At 40.1% G+C, this 21292-nt stretch overlaps 1 protein-coding gene across 1 annotated transcript in view; it reads right to left on the bottom strand.

Annotated features, from left to right (window-relative positions):
• Nucleotides 1-21292, bottom strand: part of GMDS (GDP-mannose 4,6-dehydratase) — a 290357-nt gene that overhangs the window by 189593 nt on the left and 79472 nt on the right. The window contains exons 5-7 of the mRNA XM_081206557.1: nucleotides 18882-19074; nucleotides 18269-18373; nucleotides 6205-6332 (exon numbers count right to left, since the gene is read on the bottom strand). Of these exons, the coding sequence (XP_081062683.1) occupies nucleotides 6205-6332; nucleotides 18269-18373; nucleotides 18882-19074 (426 nt within the window). The remainder of the gene's footprint in view (nucleotides 1-6204; nucleotides 6333-18268; nucleotides 18374-18881; nucleotides 19075-21292) is intronic.

The raw sequence follows: 21292 nt of genomic DNA, 5'->3' as shown, positions 1-21292 counted from the left end.
AGACCAGTTGGAAAGTTCAGCTGCTCTATCTGTGGATCATTAACATTATTTGTTAGGTCAAGCCACATCCCAGAACACCTATAGCTGAAAATTGAAGCATTTGTTCTAAACTAGAAGTGGCATATTAAGTATACCCTGCAGATTTGGGGAATGTTCTGACACGGAAGAAGAATCACAGTTGTTTAATATACAACTGTGGAGAACGGTCATTTTGTTGATAGATCCTCTTTGTAATAACGTCTAAAATATAAGCATCCTATTAAGGGATGTGTTCTCTCTATGAAACTCACCGAGTCTTTTGGGACAATTAAGAATGTGTGGTCAGATGCACGCCTAAGAGAGCCTAACTATGCAAACTATTTCCACCACAATATGGATGCAGATGAACATTCAAATGAGCATCTTACTGAAATGAAGGAAGTGTTGATAGAAGATGTCCACAACTGGAAAAGCGGTAAGATGCACATCTGGATGCACAGAAGATGAACATTATTCCAGTACCGTCATGTAATTTACTGATGTACAGTTGCTGACATTTGACTCTCTTTAGCTGGATCAGGTCACTAGGTTTTAAGGGGAGGAGACATTGTACACCATTTCACTGACTACTAACAAATTGCACCTTAAAACTAATGAACTTGATTATGCCATATTGTAGACAGGAGCTCATTTCAGTTTCATGGTTTTGTGTTGTTGTTTCTGCTGCAACTGTCTCAGACAACTAGCCCTATTTAAACAGATACAATAGGCTGGGCCACCACAGGGTTTTAAGGGGTGGGGGGGAGATGGAAAGAACAGCATCATCTCAAAACTCTGATTTAGTTTTAAATCACCTGCTGTTTCACAGGTTCACTGAATTTAAAAGAAAAAGCAACAAAACACACACATGGTTTTCAGCCATAACTTTAACAATAAATTTGGTACACTATATAATATTGTTCTAGAAAACTCTGCTTTGGACAGGAGAAGAAATGAGCTGCTTGTTATCTGACACATTTTAAAGATAATGCATTATCATTAATAATTAAATAAAAGGTTAGTCTCCAAACTATGACAATAATAATTATTTTTCTCAATTGGGAAACCTTATACATGAAAGAAATCCTTCCTCTTACTTTTCAATCATTCCAACAGAGTTCTGAGACCACCAGTGTTAGAAGACCAGTTGGAAAACCATGGGAATAGCCTTGATAATAACACACATACAGTTATTGACGCACAGGAAACAAAACCAGATGGCTCTGCTAAAGAAAGCATTTATATGGGTTTTTTTTTTTGCTTTGTAACTCAACAAATGCAACCATCTTTTCTAAAGATGCAGAAACACTGAGATAGATCTGCATAAACAAAGATAGGCTTGGTTTTGTTTTAAATTCCATTATTCACATCTGGGAGAATAACTGCAGAAAAGCAACATGGTACAGTAGCTATGAAACAGATGAGCATAATTTTCCTGAAGAAAAGGAGGCTATTAACAACACTTACTTGTAGACACAACTGTGGTGCTTTGTAAATGAATACCATATGATTTACGTTAGACGGAGCTCCTACACATTATCATTAAAACCACTTTCTTGCCTCAATTATGTACTTTCAAATACAGAACCTATTCATGTCTGAAATAACTATGGTCTACATTCTTCTTCTTTTCCTCTCTTATTGCCAATCACTCACACTTATCCCACATACAAGAGAGTGGCTCCTATAAGCAGTGCATAATTTTTCCTTTATGTTCTGATGAAAAAAAGGCTGAACCCTTGCCCCGCAAATCTTTTTCCTTGCCTCACAAGAAAGAACCTTTCCTTTTTTCTCAGGTGGCACAGAGCCAGAAGTCGCATATATGACTATGAATCACAGAACTGCATTCCGCTATGAAAGAAGTGCTGGTGGCGGCAGGGGCCATGACTCAAATATTGCACTGGGATTTTTGTTTGCTAAAATGTTGCTGGCACTTAAAACCGGGAAGCTTCTTTTCTGCATGCAGTGCCTCACCTGACTGGATCTCTACCTTCCTGCATTAGTATCAAACCAGACCATTTCCTTTCCTGTCTGCCCTGTCCCTTCATCCATCAGGCAGATCCCCCGATTCTGATGTGGCCAATGAACTGCCCTTTAGACTGTCCTTCCTGTATGGTACTTTGACCCTTTGCCTAACAGCTGCATGATATCGCTGAGACTGTCAGGCCCAGATCATGCAGATACAGTCTGGGGTAGGGAAAACACAATAGCAGCATCTATGACATCACACACAGGAGTAAAATTCATGGATGTGATTAGGAAGCCCACTTACGAATTTAAACGGCTCTCTTTTGTCCGTTTTAAAATAAAACAAAGAAAAACGGGATTGAAGGAAATAACACTTTACAGGCAACAATATTGACTCGTTTCCAGATTAACGTGATCAGAACTTCAGTCCCATAACAGGGATTTCCCAACCCTTCCTCCTCATTGTAGCTGTTACAACCACCAAAAGTCACTTCACAAGTCCAGGAGCCCTTGAATAATGCAGATTCTGATGTATAGGGAAATTAGTGAAAACAGAGGCAGGGAGTCATGTATGTTCAGAGAACTTCCATTTGCACAAGCCTCATCCACCCAGTTTCTGAGCATGTCCGCTTGCTATTGCAGCTCCCCGAGTCACATACCACGTCACTAAGAACATAAGAAAAGCCTTCTGGATCAGGCGAATGGCCTATCTAGTTCAGCATACTGTTCTCACAGTGGCCAACCAGATCGCCCTGAGAACCTCACAACCAGGACCTGAGTGCAACAATACTCTCTCCGCTAGTGATCCCCAGAAACTCATATTCAGAGGCATACTGCCTGCCTCTGACAGCGGTGGAAGAAACAGCCATTGTGGCTAGCAGCCACTGATAGCATTATCCTCGATCTAATTCATCTAATCCTTTTTAAAAGCATCCAAGTTGGTGGCCATCATGGCAGCAAATTCCATAGTTTGCTTGCTATGTGACAAAGTACTTTTCTCTGCCCTAAATCTTCCCGCGTTCAGCTGCAATAGATGTCCCCAAGTTATAACAGAGGGAGAAAAACTCCCTCTTTACACTATGCATACTTTTATGAGCATCAAGTCTTCTCTTTTTCTTTAAACTAAAAAAGCCCAAATGTTGTACCTGATCTTGTAAGGGGAGCTGCTCCACCCCTTTCGTAATTTTCGTTGCTTTTTTCCAGCTCAACAAGATGCTTTTTGAGAGGAGACAACTGGAATTGTACACAGCATTCAAAGTGTGGCCACATAGTACATTTGTGTAATGGTATTGTGATATAGGCAGTTCTTTTTTTCATTTTCATTACCTTTTCTAGCGATACCTAGACATTGAATTCACCTTCCCCCCCCACCTGCTGTACATTGGGCTGACATCTTCATTGAGGTATTCACTTATCATCCCCAAGATCTCTTCTCAGTGCCAGTTTAGCCCCCATGACAATGTAAGTGAAATTAAGATTATTATTTTTTGCTCCTATGTGTATTCCGGAATCTCCACCTCTCAGGAGTAGAGTGGCTTTTCAGGGGGTGCAGGGGACTGAAATGGGTAGGCGCAAACGTTGAAACTCCATCATATAAGTAGAGTTCTGCTTGTGCTATTCTAGATCCAAACCCATAGCTAAGAACGGGGACCGAATGAGACTGTAGAAATGTTCAGGGTCCACTTTGCTTTGCTCTTCACAAAAATGGTAGTCTATGACCACATAAGCCAACAACATGTGAATAGCTTGACATTTGGTATTATGTGAACCAATCCTAATGTTTTTCCCACACCAACTTTTTAATAAGACTGCATATTTGAAAACTATCTCATTACAACCAGAAATAAACATGTCCTCAAATTCCATCCATTCATGATTTTTGGCATTATTTGTATATTTAGTTGTTGAGAAATAAAAAGTTGGTAATGGATTGATACGTACGTTCTCACTGCTCCAAGTTAAATGTTTGTGGGAATGTATATTAATTTGAATTAGGGCTCTCCTGGGGTTATGCAAGGATTTTTGTAACATGTCTTGCTATTTTTTCTTTACATTGTATAGGAATGAATCATTGACTGCTAAATGCTTACTGTTGCACTAGTATTAGAACGTATCTAACAGATGGTTTATTGTACTGTCCTTTACCAAATAAAAAGGAATAAATCATCTTCACAGAACAAAACAAGACACAGAAGATTCATATATCAGCACTGCTGATACATTACTTATCCCCCCCATCCCCACCCACAGTGGTACTGACTGCCATCCAAAATATAATCTAAACACACTTACATGCAACCATAATGTAACCTGCTTTCATCATGTGTAACATCAAAACATTATTATAAGTTGATTTCAATAGGCAGATTCTGAGATCAATATTACTCATGCAGATGATCATGCAAATATTTAAGTCACCATTGTTTCTAACAGCACCATATTACCTAAGCATTAAAGCTCGCTTTCAACCCAAAGTACATTGTTTAAATATTTGTTAAAATAAGCACAAGAGATTCAACCCACAACATTATTCTTTCTGCATACATATACTCCACTTGTGATTGTTAGCTTGAGAAATATTGCACCACTGAAAGGTCAAAAATAATACAGTATATGTCTGACAGAGTTACCATGGGAAGTCAAAATCCCTGTTGTGTATCAACAAGATATAAATGTAGAAGGGGTTCTGAAAGGCCTTCGGTACTAGTAAAAATATTCTAGAAAGCTTCTAAAATGCTCACAAAAATATCTACATTTGCTGCACTCTCCAGTAACTATACAGCAGTGCTAAATCTTGAAGTTTTGCTTTCCAGTCCATTAAATCCTGGAACAGTTGTTTATTTCCGTTTTAAAGTTTCATAGTCCGGAATTGAATGCATTTTGCAAATTCAGTGTCTCCAGGAATTAACAAGGGACCTATTATGCAGAAGTTAATCTCTGGGGAGTGAGATATTCAAGATGACCTCTATCACAGTTATGAATTGCTTCAGAACAATTTTGGGATGGCTTCAAATCACGTGAAAGATCTGGAATGTTACTTACATCACCAACATGTGTTACTGGTGGAGACCCCAGCTGAGTGCATTCTATTTGGTGGCCAGCACATTTGGAAACTCACTGGTATTGCTAAATAAACTCCACTCTTCTTTCCAGTGCAATGAATATTTGCAGAAGTTGGGCCAGCATTCACACACAGAGAGAAAACTTTAGGTTGAAAAAAACGCCCCAGTAAATTCTGCATTACCAAGGAGGTTTAGACTGAAGGGTGGGGTCAGGTGCAATAGAGAGGCTCATCCTTAAATCTATGCCTATTTCCTCGCAATTGTTTATGGAATCAAACTTGTTATGTTTAATGCACATCATTTATGTTTAAAATGAAGTATTTCTGCTGGGGAGTTTTCAAAATTCCACTTGAAATGGAAAGATAAGGGCAATTTCACACTGCTACATTTATTGATGTGATCATATATGTGAATATCAACCACAAGGAATAGGTTCTACATGTGGCACTAAACTTTTTCCCAGGAGCCATAATTGAAGATAGTGTGGTTGCCTCCCTCTTTGTGCAGTCTGGCACACTAGGCTTTCTCCATGTGGTCATAGACCTGCACACAACCGTGAGGTGGAAATAAAGATTTTCAAGAGAAACAAAAATCAGTTCTGACATTTCTCATAGTTAGTGACTGTATGATTCTCTCCACCCCCCCCCCAAGTCATAATTGTGAAAAACACTGTTTATAAATGTTTGTTCAAGTTACATAATGGTAACTGCACTATTTCCTAAACTAACCTTTGCAACAATTATATTCAAATGAGAGAACCGAAATGGCCTTCTGGAATTAAGATGGGAATTGTTTTGTCTCATCACTGCAAGAGGCCATCAAGAAATAGCAGGATTTTGAAAGCTTTCAGCGCAATTGAAATATATCATCTTAATACTTAACATGACCACAGAAAGAACATTTTGGAGGTGAATGGAGAGATACTTCATGAATACTAGGTTCCAGCCACCTTTCAGAAGAATTTAGCAAAGAATGTAAACCTGAAAATCTATTTTTAATATGCACGAGGTAGTCTTCTGCATTACTTCTCTAGATAAGCTGAGAGAAATGTATGGTTAGAGGTATATCTCTGTGTGATGTACATTTTCTCTGAAGCTGTTCCAATAAAACATACAAAAAGCAGTACTTTAAAGCAGACTTTTCACCAACAGCATACCTCAACATAGTCCTTGGCGTGACCCCAGTCTCTCTTGGCATCCAGATTGCCCAAACTGAAACATTCCAGTTGCCCCAGGTGGATCTTAGCAACGGAACGACTAATTTTTCGAGTTACAAAGTTAGCCCCTAAAATAAAGAGAAAGATAGCATAACAGGATTAGAAACTGTCTGGTAACTGTCTGATAGCTGATCCCAAGAAATACAGTTTATGATAATTTCTTTCAGCCTTCCCTCCTCCTTGTATCAATCACCTAAATTCTGTCATCATTTATCATTTCTGAAAGCCAAGGAGTGCCAACATACATGTCACATTAGCTATAGTCTCTCATCAAATAACTTTCTTTGAAACTCTAAGCATCCCTAATCTGAAGCTTCAGTATTAAATCTGGCACGAGGCCAAGAAAAGCAAATTCAAATAGAGACTTCTGAAAATAAGAAAATAAAAACAAGACTGCAACCCAAACATTAAAGGATTGGGCCTTTCCAAAAGTTGGGGTGAAATAGAAATTTGCATGCTAAAACGTTTAGCAAGAGAAATGAGATCTCAGTCACCTGTAACTTGTTATCTGAGAGGTCATTTGTAGAGTAGCAAATGTGAAAATTCAGAACTCTTTAGAGCAGGCATGGTCAAACTTGGCCCTCCAGATGTTTTTGGGACTACAACTCCCATCATCCCTAGCTAACAAGACCAGTGGTCAGAGATGATGGGAATTGTAGTCCCAAAACATCTGGAGGGCCAAATTGGCCATGCCTGCTTTAGAGCTCTCAAGAGGGCAAGAAGGAGACACCTCTGCTCTTCATTCATTTGAAGCTCAAGCAGACCCAAATAAAGATGCATGTGCTGAACAGTCCAGAGTCCACTGAAACTTAAGACTATAGAAGTGCTCAGTCCTAAGAATCTGCCCATTATGATGATAATTAACTATGTGAAACTAAACACGTCTGAAGTCTAGGAGCCACAAAACAACTCCAAGGAAGAGGATGTATGCCTCCTAGAACATTCAGAAGGTCGGTGGAGTGTCTGCGAGGGACATTTAAAATCTGAATTCTATATAATTACACAATATGAGAAATATTGGGAAATTTTTAATGTCTGATGTTTTACAATTTTTTTATATGTGCTGTAAGCCGTCCAGTGTATAAATTATAAATTATTATTATTAAATATAATATATTATATATAATAATATAATAGTAGTAATAATAATAATAATAAAGCAATAAAATACAATTAAAAGCCACACAGTATATATCACAGCACATTGCAACGGCCACAACAAGCAGGAAAAGAAAATAATTAAACGATCCACCAAGGCTTGCAGCAATTTTCAAGTGGTCCAAGGGGGAAAGTTTAGGAACCACTGTCCTAGATCCTTGTACTTATATATGAACAGGGGTATTCCCCTGAGATTTAGGGCATGCTAAATGCAGCCTAGATGCTCCACAACAGGGTGTGATGTCACTCTTGGGCCACATAGGTAAGCTTTGCCTTTGACCAGGGCTGCATAGGCTTTGGGTTGGAATCAACAGCCCATCTCCTGCTTCCTCTAGTTGTGTGAAGTGGGGCATTAACCTCACCGCAAAATAAAATTCTATGCTTTTGAAGGTATAGTCTAATGGCAGAAAGACTGGATTAGCAATGAATTAGTGTGACTGATTCTTCTTGGGTTTAATAGATCTGTAAGTTTTTTCACACAAAGCAGAGCTTTACAGCCAACTAGCCTTAGCTATTATCAAGTGAGTACATTTAGAATATTCCAGTGCTTTTTTTGGGGGGGGGTGTACACAGGGGTACGCATACCCCTAAACATTTTGTGAATCTAACTTTGGCTTCATTGAGGAGCAGTATTTCAATCTGAGTAGGAAAATGAGAGTACTCCTAAACATTATTTTAGGGGGGGAAAGCACTGGAATATTCCATAACTAATGTTATTTGCCCAAAAATGGAAGGAAGAAGAGGTCCCAGCGAGAGAAGAATAGATACAGAAGTTAATGGACTATGCAGAAATGGCGAAACTTACCAGTAAAGTAAGAAATCAGTATAATTTTTTTACAGAAAGGAATGGAAATGGTTTATTGAGTATTTACAAACGAACTGTAAACAGATCAAAACATTGGCAGAATTAGTGTAAAAACCTGCAGTTTCAAAATATATATGGGATATATATGGGAACAGATATATAAAAGAATATGTTGAGATCATTTGGAGTATGCAGGAAGATGAAAATAAATGTACTCAGTACTCAGTCAGTTTTATTGCACAAAGCCAAAGGCTGCCGCAATGTACACAGAATTATTTGACAATTAAAAGAAAATATACTGAATTGATAAAAAAAGACTTAAAACATTTATATTATTAAAACATTACGTACTCTAAACAAAGCTATAAAAATACCCCAATGTACAAATAAAAACATTAAACAATAAAATTCATAAGCTAAAATCATCACATGGTCACTAGTGTTAAAAACAATATCAATTAATACAGTGTGCAATTTATACTCAGAGTGTGGTGACAAAGATAGAGCATAGCCTGAGGTAGATAGATAGGATCAAATAAATTCATCACCTTTACAGTTAATGGCTACCTTGGCTATATAATTTGCTCTAATTTTCCTAGCAGTAGTTGCAAAAAGTGCTACCCACTACCTGTCATTATAGGTAACAAAAATCTTTTCCTTGCATCATTATATAACGGACAGTGCAAGATATAATGCATAAGGTCCTCTACTTCAGAACATCCCCTAATGTAAACACGTTCATTTTTTGGTATGCCTCTGTGTCTCCCATCTCTATAAGCAGAGCTTATTGTATTTAGTCGTAGCTCTGTAAAAGCTTTTCGAAGCTGTGCAAAAGTCAATTCATTAAAATAAGATATGTGTTCATTGACCTCTCTAAGTTTAAAATACAACGGGGCGCATGTAGATGTGCACATAGAGTTTAGATCGTTTTTAGTTGCCACTGCCCTTATGGTTCGTTTAAAAATATTTTTCTGTGAATATAAGGGGAGTTCTTTAATCTCAGTCACCGAGAGGTCATATTTGCCCATCAGTTGGGCAGCATGATGTACCCAGTTTTTAAGGGGTAATCCATTTGAGAGCTCATTCAGGCATTTTTTTGGTAGCCTAGTGTTGTCCATCTGTTGAAAAGAAATGTAAAGAACCACAGAAAGAGGGGGAAGGGAGTCAGAGTTTGAAATGTTAAAATTATGATTGAATAATTGTTGTAACATATATAAATGAAAATTATAAATAAAAAATTAAAAAATTGAATATTCCCTAACTATCAGTAGATTTATTCTGCAGTAGATCAAAGGTTTTAGCTGCTCAACTGAAAACCTATGATAACAAAAAAGGAACCAAGAGTTCCAAATGTGCGGAGAATATTCTAATCAACACAATAAATTTTATTATAACTTTTCTGGAAATTACTGTGTCTGCTTTTGAGCTTTGTAGCAGCTTTCTGGCATTCTGGAACACAATCATGCTGCAGTTTGATTACCCGAGAGCTGAAATATACTCTTTAGCAACCCTCCCCTCCCCGCCCACAACTCCCCAAGAAAGTAAAAATATACAATCCAGGTTTCAGACTGCAAAAAAGCTAGCAAGTGAATCTAATAGCTTTCAGCACTGCATGTCCATACTTTGTATCAGCAGCGAGATCTGTAATCATCATGTGCATTGCAGTGAGTTTTAGTGCCTGACCTACTGGGTTCAATCATGAAAGCTTCCGTTCTGCAATGATTACCTCTTGAGGGAACATTAAATATGTTTGGAAGAATGGTTGAGAGCTACCAATTCCACACACAATTGAAGGACTGCAAATAGTATACAGGAGATGGATGGCCCCAGGTCTCTGCATACCAGGCAATTTACTAAATATGGGAATTAGCTGCCACTGTAATGTATTACAAGGGCCGTACAGTGCAAATATATCCACTTCTCCTGGTCTGAACCAGATAATTAAAAAATAAGCTTTTATTTTTTAAAAAAGTAAATAATGGGATGGATCTACAAATGGGGAGGAAGGTGATTTTTGTTGATTCCGCCTTCCCCGTGCCCCCTGGGACCCCCTCAGACAGCACGTGAGGTGGCACAGAGGGCCACAGAGAGAAATGGTATCGAAAAAATGTAATAATAATATCTATTACTCATACCCCACCCATCTGGCCAGGCCTCCCCAGCCACTCTGGGCGGCTCCCAACAGAATATTAAAAACACGATAAAACATCAAACATTAAAAACTTCCTCAAACAAGGCTGCCTTCAGATGTCTTCTAAAAGTTAGATACTTGTTAAATTCCTTGACATCTGATGGGAGGCCCTACCAAGAAGGCCCTCTGCTTGGTTTCCCTGTAACCTCACTTCTTGCAGTGAGGGAACCGCCAGAAGGCCCTCGGCCCTGGACCTCAGTGTCTGGGCTGAATGATGGGGGTGGAGATGCTCCTTCAGGTATACTGGGCCGAGGCCGTTTAGGGCTTTAAAGGTCAGCACCAACACTTTGAATTGTGCTTGGAAACGTACTGGGAGCCAATGTAGGTCTTTCAGGACCGGTGTTATATGGTCTTGGCGGCTGCCCCCAGTCACCAGTCTAGCTGCCAGATTCTGGATTAGCCCCATGTAGACAGCATTGCAATAGCCCCAGAGGGAGATAACTAGAGCATGCACCACTCTGGCGAGACAGTCTACAGGTAGGTAGGGTCTCAGCCTGCGTACCAGGGTGAGTTCAATAACTAAAATTTTGTAATTTAAAGGGTAGCATTTGGTAGTCTTAAGTTCTCTTGCTAGAAAAAGAAGAAACCATACACAAGGTTAACATGAATCAACAGGGCGATGAAGCAAAAAAAGAAAGAAAAAAGAAAAAGTTTATGCTCTTCTAGGCTGCATCAACAGAAGTATAGTGTCCAGGTCAAGGGAAGTAATAGGTAAAGGTAAAGGAACCCCTGACCATTAGGTCCAGTTGTGACCGACTCTGGGGTTGCGGCGCTCATCTCGCTTTATTGGCCGAGGGAGGCGGCGTACAACTTCCGAGTCATGTGGCCAGCATGACTAAGCTGCTTCTGGCAAACCAGAGCAGTGCACCAAAACACCGTTTACCTTCCCGCCGGAGCGGTACCTATTTATCTACTTGCACTTTGACGTGCTTTCGAACTGCTAGGTTGGCAGGAGAAGGGACCGAGCAACGGGAGCTCACCCTGTCGCAGGGATTCGAACCGCCGACCTTCTGATCAGCAAGGCCTAGGCTCTGTGGTTTAACCCATAGCGCCACCCGCGTCCCTTTAAGGGAAGTAATAGTCCCACTCTATTCTGCCTTGATCACACCCAATTCTGGATGCCACAATTTAAGGAAAATATAGACAAGATGGAATGTGTGCAGAGAAGGGCAACCAAGATGATCAAAGGTCTGGAAACCAAGCCTTATGAGGAATGGTTGAGGGAGATGGGTATGTTTAGCCTAGAAAAGAGGAGACTGAGACGAGATATAACAACCATCTTCAAATATCTCAAGGGCTGTCACATGGAAGAGGGAGCAAGCTCATTTTCTCCTGCTCCAGAGAAATGACTTAAGAAGTGTCTCTGTTCCTGAAAGTCTGAGGCTGTATTCACATCCCTGTTTACAGTGCACACACTGCATTTCCAGTGCTGGGTTTTTAATCTCTGTTCACAAGATGTTATCTAAAATGCATATGTATCCTGCACTTTGTTTAGGAGGCTACTGCTGTTTGATCTGTAGCTTCTCAAACAACCTTCGCACTGACTGGAGTTGTTAAGCCATTCCTAATTCTTCTCTAGTCAAGATGTGATGTGTACACAAACAGAAACTAATCTGACACCAGGGAAGCTGTAGGGATGTGAACAGCTGGCGGTGGCGGGAAGGGGCGGCAGCAGCATGGGAAAGAGCTGTAAAAGGCATTGGGGGAAGCAACTTCACTGGTACAGCGGTACCTCGGGTTAAGTACTTACCGTAATTCGTTCCTGAGGTCCGTACTTAACCTGAAACTGTTCTTAACCTGAAGCACCACTTTAGCTAATGGGGCCTCCCGCTGCCGCCACGCCGCCAGAGCATGATTTCTGTTCTCATCCTGAAGCAAAGTTCTTAACCTGAAACACTATTTCTGGGTTGGCGGAGTCTGTAACCTGAAGCGTATGTAACCTGAAGCGTATGTAACCTGAGGTACCACTGTAATGTGAACACATCCTTAGTTGCTCTATAGGGTTACAATTATGCAGATGACATTCTAACAGGAAATTGGTCACAGGAAAAGGGGACTGTGAACAAGCCCACATGTGCTGAAAGATGCTTGGAATATCTCCCAATAAATACACAGGCCTAACTGTTTCACCTGAGAACAATCTTGGAACATAACCGAAGAGTAGAGTTGACGTTCTTTAAGAAACACAATGCAATCTGAACACTGAGAACACGCTTCCTCAACCTCGGCCCTCCAGATGTTTTTGGCCTACAATTCCCATGATCCCTAGCTAGCAGGACCAGTGGTCAGGGATGAGGGGAATTATAATCTCAAAACATCTGAAGGGCCAAGTTTGAGGAAGCCTGATTTAGAAGATTTCAGCAAAATGTCTCTTCATAGTTCTCTTCCCTCACGAAAGCACAACTGAATATAAAATATTAAGTGAGCAACAACTTGGTTTCCATTGAACGCTGAAACGAATCTAGAACCACACATCCTAAATTTGGAAGTCACTGCCTTTCAGTGGAAAGTCAGTGTTCTCATTAAGTTTTGAAAGCAAAAGAAAACAATTTCCTCTTTGACCTTGTTTCTTATAGAAGGAATCCAGGCCTTGGAGACTTCATATTTTCCAATCTGCTGCCTTGCTGATTGTGGTAATATTTGTGAGCTGTTGGGGCTGGATCTCCCTTCAGGCCTGGTTAAGCAAGACAAGACACTGGGAAATTGTCATGCCTCGTTGCACCACTACGATGGGAGAGCTGATGCCTTATTTGCCCACCAAGCTCTGCCAAAAGCAACATTACTTAAATTGTAGGTACTCAAAACTTAAAGCAGGCTCGCTTGAAGGAATGTTAAACTTTGAAAACCGATCATTTGCAAGCATGCATGTTCTGGGAAACAGTACTTACAATCTTTTTGCAAGCACTCACCAGAAGCAAGCCTTTTAAAATAAACTTATTATGATTGCTCTTCAATCATCATAATATTGGGTTCTGGTGTGCGAGGCTGGGGGGAATACCCCAAAATTGGATAGAGGCAGCTGCTATGAGGGGGAGTTACACTAGCAGAAGTTGCCACCTTATGATTTTTTGTGATGCTCTCAGACTGCAGCACTGCAACACTGCACTGCACCCCATTTAGCAATGTCCCCTTTCTTTCCCTTGGGAAAAACCTTTCAGATGGCTCTGGGGCTTGCCTGAGGGGCAGGGAAGTCAGCTTCTGCCAGTCTCAGCCACACAGTCTTCTCTGAATCCAGCATATTATTTAGACACATACCTGATTTTTAAACACGAGATTAACAGAATGGCAAAAGTGTTGAACTCCAAAAAGGAAGGAAAGAGTCTCAGATTATAAATACAAGTGAAATGAAGAGCACAGAGAAAACCCAAGATCTAAAGATCTATACTATTTAACTATGGTGGATGTCTATCTGTCATGGATGCTTTAGTTGAGATTCCTGCAATGAACTAGATGGCCCTTGGGGTCCCTTCCAACTCTACGATTCTACGATTCTCCTTAACTTAACCTAAACATGCATTCAGACTTTCAGCAGAACACATGAGGGCACAACTGGTGTGGGGGCAAGGAAACCATGTATGCCAAATTCCTCTCAACACATCCAAACATCCAATCTCTGTATTCCTGACCAATGTGCGTTCAGCCTGATGGGCTGAAGAGATATTCTAAGTACATTCAGCTGAGCATGGCTAGAAGCCCCTGCAATCAGAAATCTTGCATGATTAGCTGAATGCGCTTAGTCTCTTCTTTCAGAGGTGTGCCCTCCCACCGCAGGGTAGCTAGGTCATCTCTACCAACCTTAAAGAAAGATTTTAAGTCAAAGTATGACAGATACCTGTATGAACTCCTTACACAGCTGAAGGGAAGGGAACAACTGCTCATCTAATCTTCCCCAATAATCTTAACTCTCTCTGAGCAAAGACTCAGACTGGGGAAGTGGATATGTCACAGACCACAGAGACATGGTTACCCTTGCCCTTCTACTTTCCAAGACCCAGAAATATTTCACCTGTCCTGCTTATCACTACATAAACTAATCTTGGTTCAGCTGTATTGCACAGGCACTCCACAAAACAGCAACATCTTAAAGCAAAAGATGTGGCTTAGGAGGTTAACATCTAATATTCTTCTGTCACATATGTTGATATGTCAGTCTTCACAGAGAATGCTTTTATGAGCTTTATTATTATAAATCGAGTGACAATCAAAGAAGCTATGCAAAGCCAATTTATATAACTTATTATACAAAGCAGCTTTTATACAAAACAGTTACTGGCAGGTAGCCATGTCAGAGAAGGAAAGGCATCGTTATGAGCCGCCCATCGTTAGAACGTTTCTGTTGTTCTCATTACTTGAAAGCAGGAAAGCCTCTTAAAGTTTTTTGATCCAAGCTGTCATTTGTCAGGGAATGGGGACAAGACAAATGACTGTAAAGCAATGCAATTGGGTTTCTTACCTCTGCAATGTCTTACTTGACTCCCATGAAACATTCCCCCCCCCCCCGTTATTCATTCCTGCCATGTTAAAGTAAACTTATGGACTACCCAGAAACAGATGAATGCAATCAGTCCAGCAGAAATGATATCTTTAAACCAAAGGAAAGCAAATAGCTTTGCCTTCCCTATAACAACTATTTCTGAAACTTAATTCAGCCTTTAAATAGTTTGTACAACATTAAACACAAGGTCAGGCTCAGGGAGCAATAATTATTAAAGATTAAGGAGAATACTGAAGTACTTTGCTGAACACTTAAATCAACTGAGAGTTTCACTTTCTTTTTTTGATGTTAAATGATACTATTGATTCCCCCCCCCCGCCGCCCACAATTGACAATGACTGACCTAGGCATCCAAGGAAAGGCTGTTCACCAGTCATTTCAAAAGAAAATGGACCAATCAAGGGTCACAGAGTAAGAAGAAGCCCTGCACTGAGATGCTTGTATTTATTGTCCTTGGTATGGTGGCGCTGTGGTCTAAACCATTGAGCCTCTTGGACTTGCCGATCAGAAGGTCGGCGGTTCAAATCCGCACAACGGGGTGAGATCCCATTGCTCTGTCCCAGCTGCTGCCAACCTAGCAATTCGAAAGCTCACCACAGCAAATAGATGCTGCGGCGGGAAGATAAACGGCATTTCTGTGTGCTCTGGTTTCCGTCACGGTGTTCCGTTGCACCAGTAGCAGTTTAGTCATGCTGGCCACATGACCTGGAAAAGCTGTCTGCGGACAAACGCTCCCTCAGCCTGAAAGCGAGATGAGCGCCGCAACCCCATAGTCGCCTTTGACTGGACTTAAACGTCCAGGGGTCCTTTACCTTTACCACTGCAGGCCCAAATCTAGTATTTGTGGGATAAAATGTATGTGAATTCACTGTTACAAATTTGAGCAAGAAAACTTATTTTGTCTTAAAGCTTGGGGGGGACACTTATCAAGTATAATGAAATAGTAAACAACTACTTACTATTCTGCTCAAACCCCCCCCCCCTTTATTTTGACTCCTGAATGACCAAGACTATACTGAGAACATTCCACCATTTTCAGGACGTATGTTATTACTATTTGCTCTTTTTCACCTCCCACACTACGTAGGTGTTTTAGTGTTCGTAAAGTTATGAAACTGAATAGCTCTTAAGCAATTAAGAAAAACAATATTTCTCTCCTTTCCAGAATTACAAGATATGCACGCATTTCACACTAACTATTTGGGCGAAATGGCACTAGTCTTATCCGAAGAGCTCTTCTGACTGCTTTTGTTCATGTTCTAACCGGAGCAGAATTGAATGCATTTTTGGACAGAAAGTTCTTGTTCATCAGTAAGTGGCACACACACATATACATGTACACACATATTTCTAAAAGAAAAAGGTCTGTAACCTAGAATCTCAGGCTCCCAATATCCAGTGGGATAATAAATGTATCAGAGAGAACTATAAGACTGGAAACTCAGTGGGAAGTAGTCTCAGAGCTGGGTAGAATGTCAAAGAAGCCTTGCAGATCAAAGGCAGTGATGAATACAGAAATCTTTCTTCTTTCTCAAAACCATAACACACTCTTTAAAGAGGCACCCTGACCTGAAAATTACTCCATATGAAATCTAGGTTACTCCCAATTATAGAAATATCAGAAACCGTGCAGGACATTTTTGGAAAGTTGGATGATTCATATTACAAACATTTTATTTAATTTGAAAGCAAATGTTATAATTAGGCCAACAAACCTCTGTTCTTTTATATAGCAGCAAAGGTCCTAAATGGTTTTCTCACCTTTAAACCTCTAGTATTCTTCACTCTTGCATCAAAATAGACTGCTTGTAAAATGATAGCAGAAGCACCCCTGTCTGACTTTTGGGGAGACAGTCCCCCACTGTCCAGGGATCATTGTGAATCACTCTGAGAACCCTGTGGAAGGATATCTGACTTATTGCTGCCATTCAGAAATGGGAATGGATGGATGGCAGCTGAAATACATTTAAATAGTGTAAAAGTGCCGTGGGAAAGGAGTGGCAGTAGGATGCTACCTTGCCTCGTTTTATTTATCAATTTTATACAGTGGTGCCTCGCAAGACAAAAAGAATCCGTTCTGTGATTCTCTTCGTCTAGCGGTTTTTCGTCTTGCGAAGCAAGCCCATTGACAGATTAGCGGATTAGCGGCTTTTAGCGGTTTATCTGCTGATCGGATCAGCTGATAAGTGGCTTAGCGGCTTAGAAAAAGGGGGGGGGGAAACCAGCAGGAACTCGCAAGACATTGTCGTCTTGCGAAGCAAGCCCATAGGAAATTCATTTTGCGAAGCACCTCCAAAACGGAAAACTCTTTCGTCTAGCAAGTTTTCCGTCTTGCGAGGCGTTCGTCTTGCGGGGCACCACTGTATCTCCGTTTCAAAAAAAAGTTCTACAATAATGAACATGACCCTTCCTCTGCTGCCGCAAGAACTTTATTGGCCCAAAGATGGTAAACACAAGATTTACCGACCATCCAGGAGTGGGAGGTGAAGATGATAGATTTTGCGGAACTTGCCAAATTGACAGGAAGGATCTGGGACCAAGAGGACCAGAGATACAATAACAATTGGAATAAATTTATTGAATATATAAAGGAGAACAACAAAAATATTAAGACACTAGCAGGACTGGAATAACACCTCCAATGTAAAACAGTAGATTTATGACAATAATATACGCAAAAAGCATGTGATGTATATACCAGCGGTCGGGAGGGAGGGAAGTCAGGACTCGGCAGAGTCAAAGGGATTATAATGTGACAATAAGGATTGTTGGGAAAAGAATGACATGTTGAAAACAACAAAAATTTATTTGGAATGAACATGACGCTTCCTCTCTTTCACACGTACACACTGACTCACTCTATCTCACACACATTTCCCTATCTACCCCCAGAACCCTTTCAAACGATGGAGACAGTGGAGCACAGTAATCAATAGTCTACGGGTGTTTTTCTTTTTTGTGCCCTTGATTTGATGTGTATGGATCCTGGCATATTTTTCCTTATAGTTAATGAATGAAAGAGCACAGGAGTGAGGCTGTCAGAGGGTGATCTTAATATGAAACCTGCACTAGGTGAGCAATAGGTGCTGCTATTAGGATAAACCCTATCACTGGGAATTGGTTATTTTATTTCAGTGAAATAGAAAGTTTGCAACTCCATCAATTCTGCTACTGATTTCCCCCCCCCCCTACAGAACTATTATATAGTGTTTTGAGCCTGTCCACAAAATGAATAATTATTTTATATGTGAAAGCTTTCATTATGTGAGTTTAGAATTTATCTTGAGACCAGTTACAATGCATTCCTGTTCAGATGTGCACAAGAGAACGCAGAAATTTTCAATATTTTTCTTACCTCTCCTGGGACTCTCATGGTTGAAGAGAATACCATTCACAGCAAAGAGATTGTAGGCCTCCCTGAAGTTCACCACAATCCAATATGCATATAGCTTGGCTGCCCCTATAACAATAATTGTAACTTATTTATTGAAAATGTTAATTTAACCCCTCTCCAAATAAGCGAAACCACATTATTTCCATCTTTCCATTTTCATTTTTATTTCACAAAGAGAGATAATGCTTTAAGGAAAAACAATTAAGGTTTTTAATGGAAATGGTAGCTTACATCCAACAAGCAGTGACAGATCACATTCACGTTGTAGGATTTGTACTGGGTAAAAAATGTGAAAAGAAAAAAATGCAGAGTAGAATGTAGAAAATGTTACTGCCTTCATTTTAAACTTCGGTACAAAAGCCTTCAGTTTTAGCAGGCCAGCTTGTAAACTGTCGTTCCAGAAAATAAGTTAAGATCTAAAATTGGTTGCAACCTCAAGATTTGTGATGCCAGACTCCCATTTGCCTCGAACTTTTGTGCCTCCATCAGCACAAGTAGCTTTGTGCTTCATGGCAGCTAATTAGGATGCAATATGTAGGCAGAGACAAGCATAGACATAAGCTGACATACTTACCATATGGTGATCTGGGATAAAAAGGAGTGGTCTCCTTTTGCGGGATTTCTTGCACTTTCCCATAAAGCTCACTTGTTGAAGCTTGGTAGAACTTCACAGAGTCTATGAGGCTGCATGTCTTGATAGCATCAAGTAACCGTAAAGTGCCAATTCCATCAACATCAGCAGTATATTCAGCCAAATCAAAAGATATCTGTGACGGCAGAAAAAAGACAGAACAAACACTAAAATACTTGGCAAAATGTTTCAGCATAAAACTGTTGCACTTAAGGTTTCAACCATGCTTATTGGCAAAACTGCAAGATTGCATACACACACACACACACACACACACACACACACATTTGCCTTAGGCATATGAGGCATTTTTAAATTTAAATTTTTGCAAATTTCATTCTTGCATGCATTTGGATGCAGAGAAATATATATGGAGGATCAGATAAATGTGGATCCTTTTCTCATGGATCTTTGTTCTGTCCTATTTCCTGAAGAGAAACTGGCTGAGTGTGTGTTGCTATGCACTGATTTCACTTCTAATCTGTACAAAGTTATTCATTAGACTGATATTCTAATCAGTAAACTTGTTTTAGTGAGCGCTTCAGGTTAACCTACAATGAATGCCACAAAAGTATAAAGAAAAGAAGAATGTATTTTGTTTGCTAAATTACCACCACAATTGCAAAAGTTGCTTAACACTGAAACTGAGAAGGCTATTGCCACCACCATTCACATTACACAGGGAATAGCATCTTGACATTCAAACTTTCATTTGCAATATGAATTGCTCTGCTTTAGAAGCAGAAACAAAATTTGCCACTTCGATTCAGCAAGTCGGAATACACTTAAATGTACTTTCGTGCAAGTCACACGAATCATTCTAGAGGCCTCACACGTCTTACGTCTTTTATCACCCGCATGGCTGTTGGAAAATCGGAAACTAAAGCTTCTTCCACCTCCGCCACTCTGCCAGATGGAGCTTTATTTGTTGAATTTTCCCCTATTCTACCACTATTAAAGGCACAGGAACCTTGCCAGAAAAGGTGGCAGCGTTACCCACAATTCAACATTCCCCATGGCTACTGAGAGGACTCCCCAAGGACTTAGGTATCTGGATATGTATTAGTAACCTCTCTGGGAGCTAAAGCTTAATATAGACAGCTGAAGGACAAGGGATTGCCTTAAAAAAAAAAAAAGAAGAAGACTCAGCTGCAAAAGGAGAAAGATAGGGAAAGCCTGCATAAGGCTGGAAACCCTAAAGCAAATAGAGATTTGTGGGTCTGGTTTACTGAGAAACTGCTTTTATTACAAGCATGTGTGTGTGTGTATATAATATTGGAAAGGTCCAAAGGTGAAGTCATTCTCTATTCACTGATGGGAAAATGAAAGAGACCATTAAGTGGTTGTCATAGCAGGGGCAGCATAGTTGGACAGGATTGGTGGTGCTGGCATGCACAAGATTCCCAAGGGGTGACCATACCACCCTGTCCCCTACATATTGTTTTCTTTTAAAAGGCTGAGAACAATTACCCCCAAACTTTGCCAGGACTGACAAAATATTGGAGTCAGTATAAGGCAGTTCCTTATAGCCCTATAGAGTTTTACACATTATTTCCTACTGAAATATGTAGATGCTTTTTTTGTGTGGGAAGGTTCATGTTTTTTTCACACCCTGCAAATTTTGGATGTCTTTGCCAAATTACAGCACTGCATATGAGCCCCACAGAAAAGTATTTTTAGGCCGCCTACTCACATGTACCTATTTTATTAATGTTTTGCTTTGCTATAGCCTACAGTCTTGGTTAGTAAAAAATGTTTTACATTCACTAACCAAAGCGCGTAGGCTCAAGCAAAGCAAAACGTCAATAAAATAGGTATACAGTGGTACCTAGGGTTACATATGCTTCAGGTTACATACACTTCAGCTTATACACTTTAGGTTACAGACTCCGCTAATACAGAAATAATACCTCAGGTTAAGAACTTTGCTTCAGGATGAGAACAGAAATCGTGCTCCAGTGGTGCGGCATAAGCAGGAGGCCCCATTAGCTAAAGTGGTGCTTCAGGTTAAGAACAGTTTCAGGTTAAGAATGGACCTCCGGAACGAATTAAGTACGTAACCAGAGGTACCACTGTATGTGAATAGATTGCTCTGAGGTAATTCTTAATTACTATAGGTGTTTTCAGATAAATGACAAATTCAAGGCCTCTGTATCTTCCTTCCAGACAGGGATGGAATATTGGCATAACACTATATTTATGTGGAATTCTACTAAAGAAGGAAGTATTATCAATGAGCAAAGGCTTTCAATTGAAGATATGTGTCACGTCTAATTGAGACCTGCAACAAAATGTTGTGATGTATACCTTGTGCATTTGATGTCACCCAGTCTCCACATACCAGTATGGCTAGA

The sequence above is a fragment of the Podarcis bocagei genome (assembly GCF_964188305.1).
Source record: "Podarcis bocagei genome assembly, chromosome: 8".
In the NCBI taxonomy this organism is placed as follows: domain Eukaryota; kingdom Metazoa; phylum Chordata; class Lepidosauria; order Squamata; family Lacertidae; genus Podarcis; species Podarcis bocagei.
This window is presented reverse-complemented; position numbering and strand designations above follow the sequence as displayed.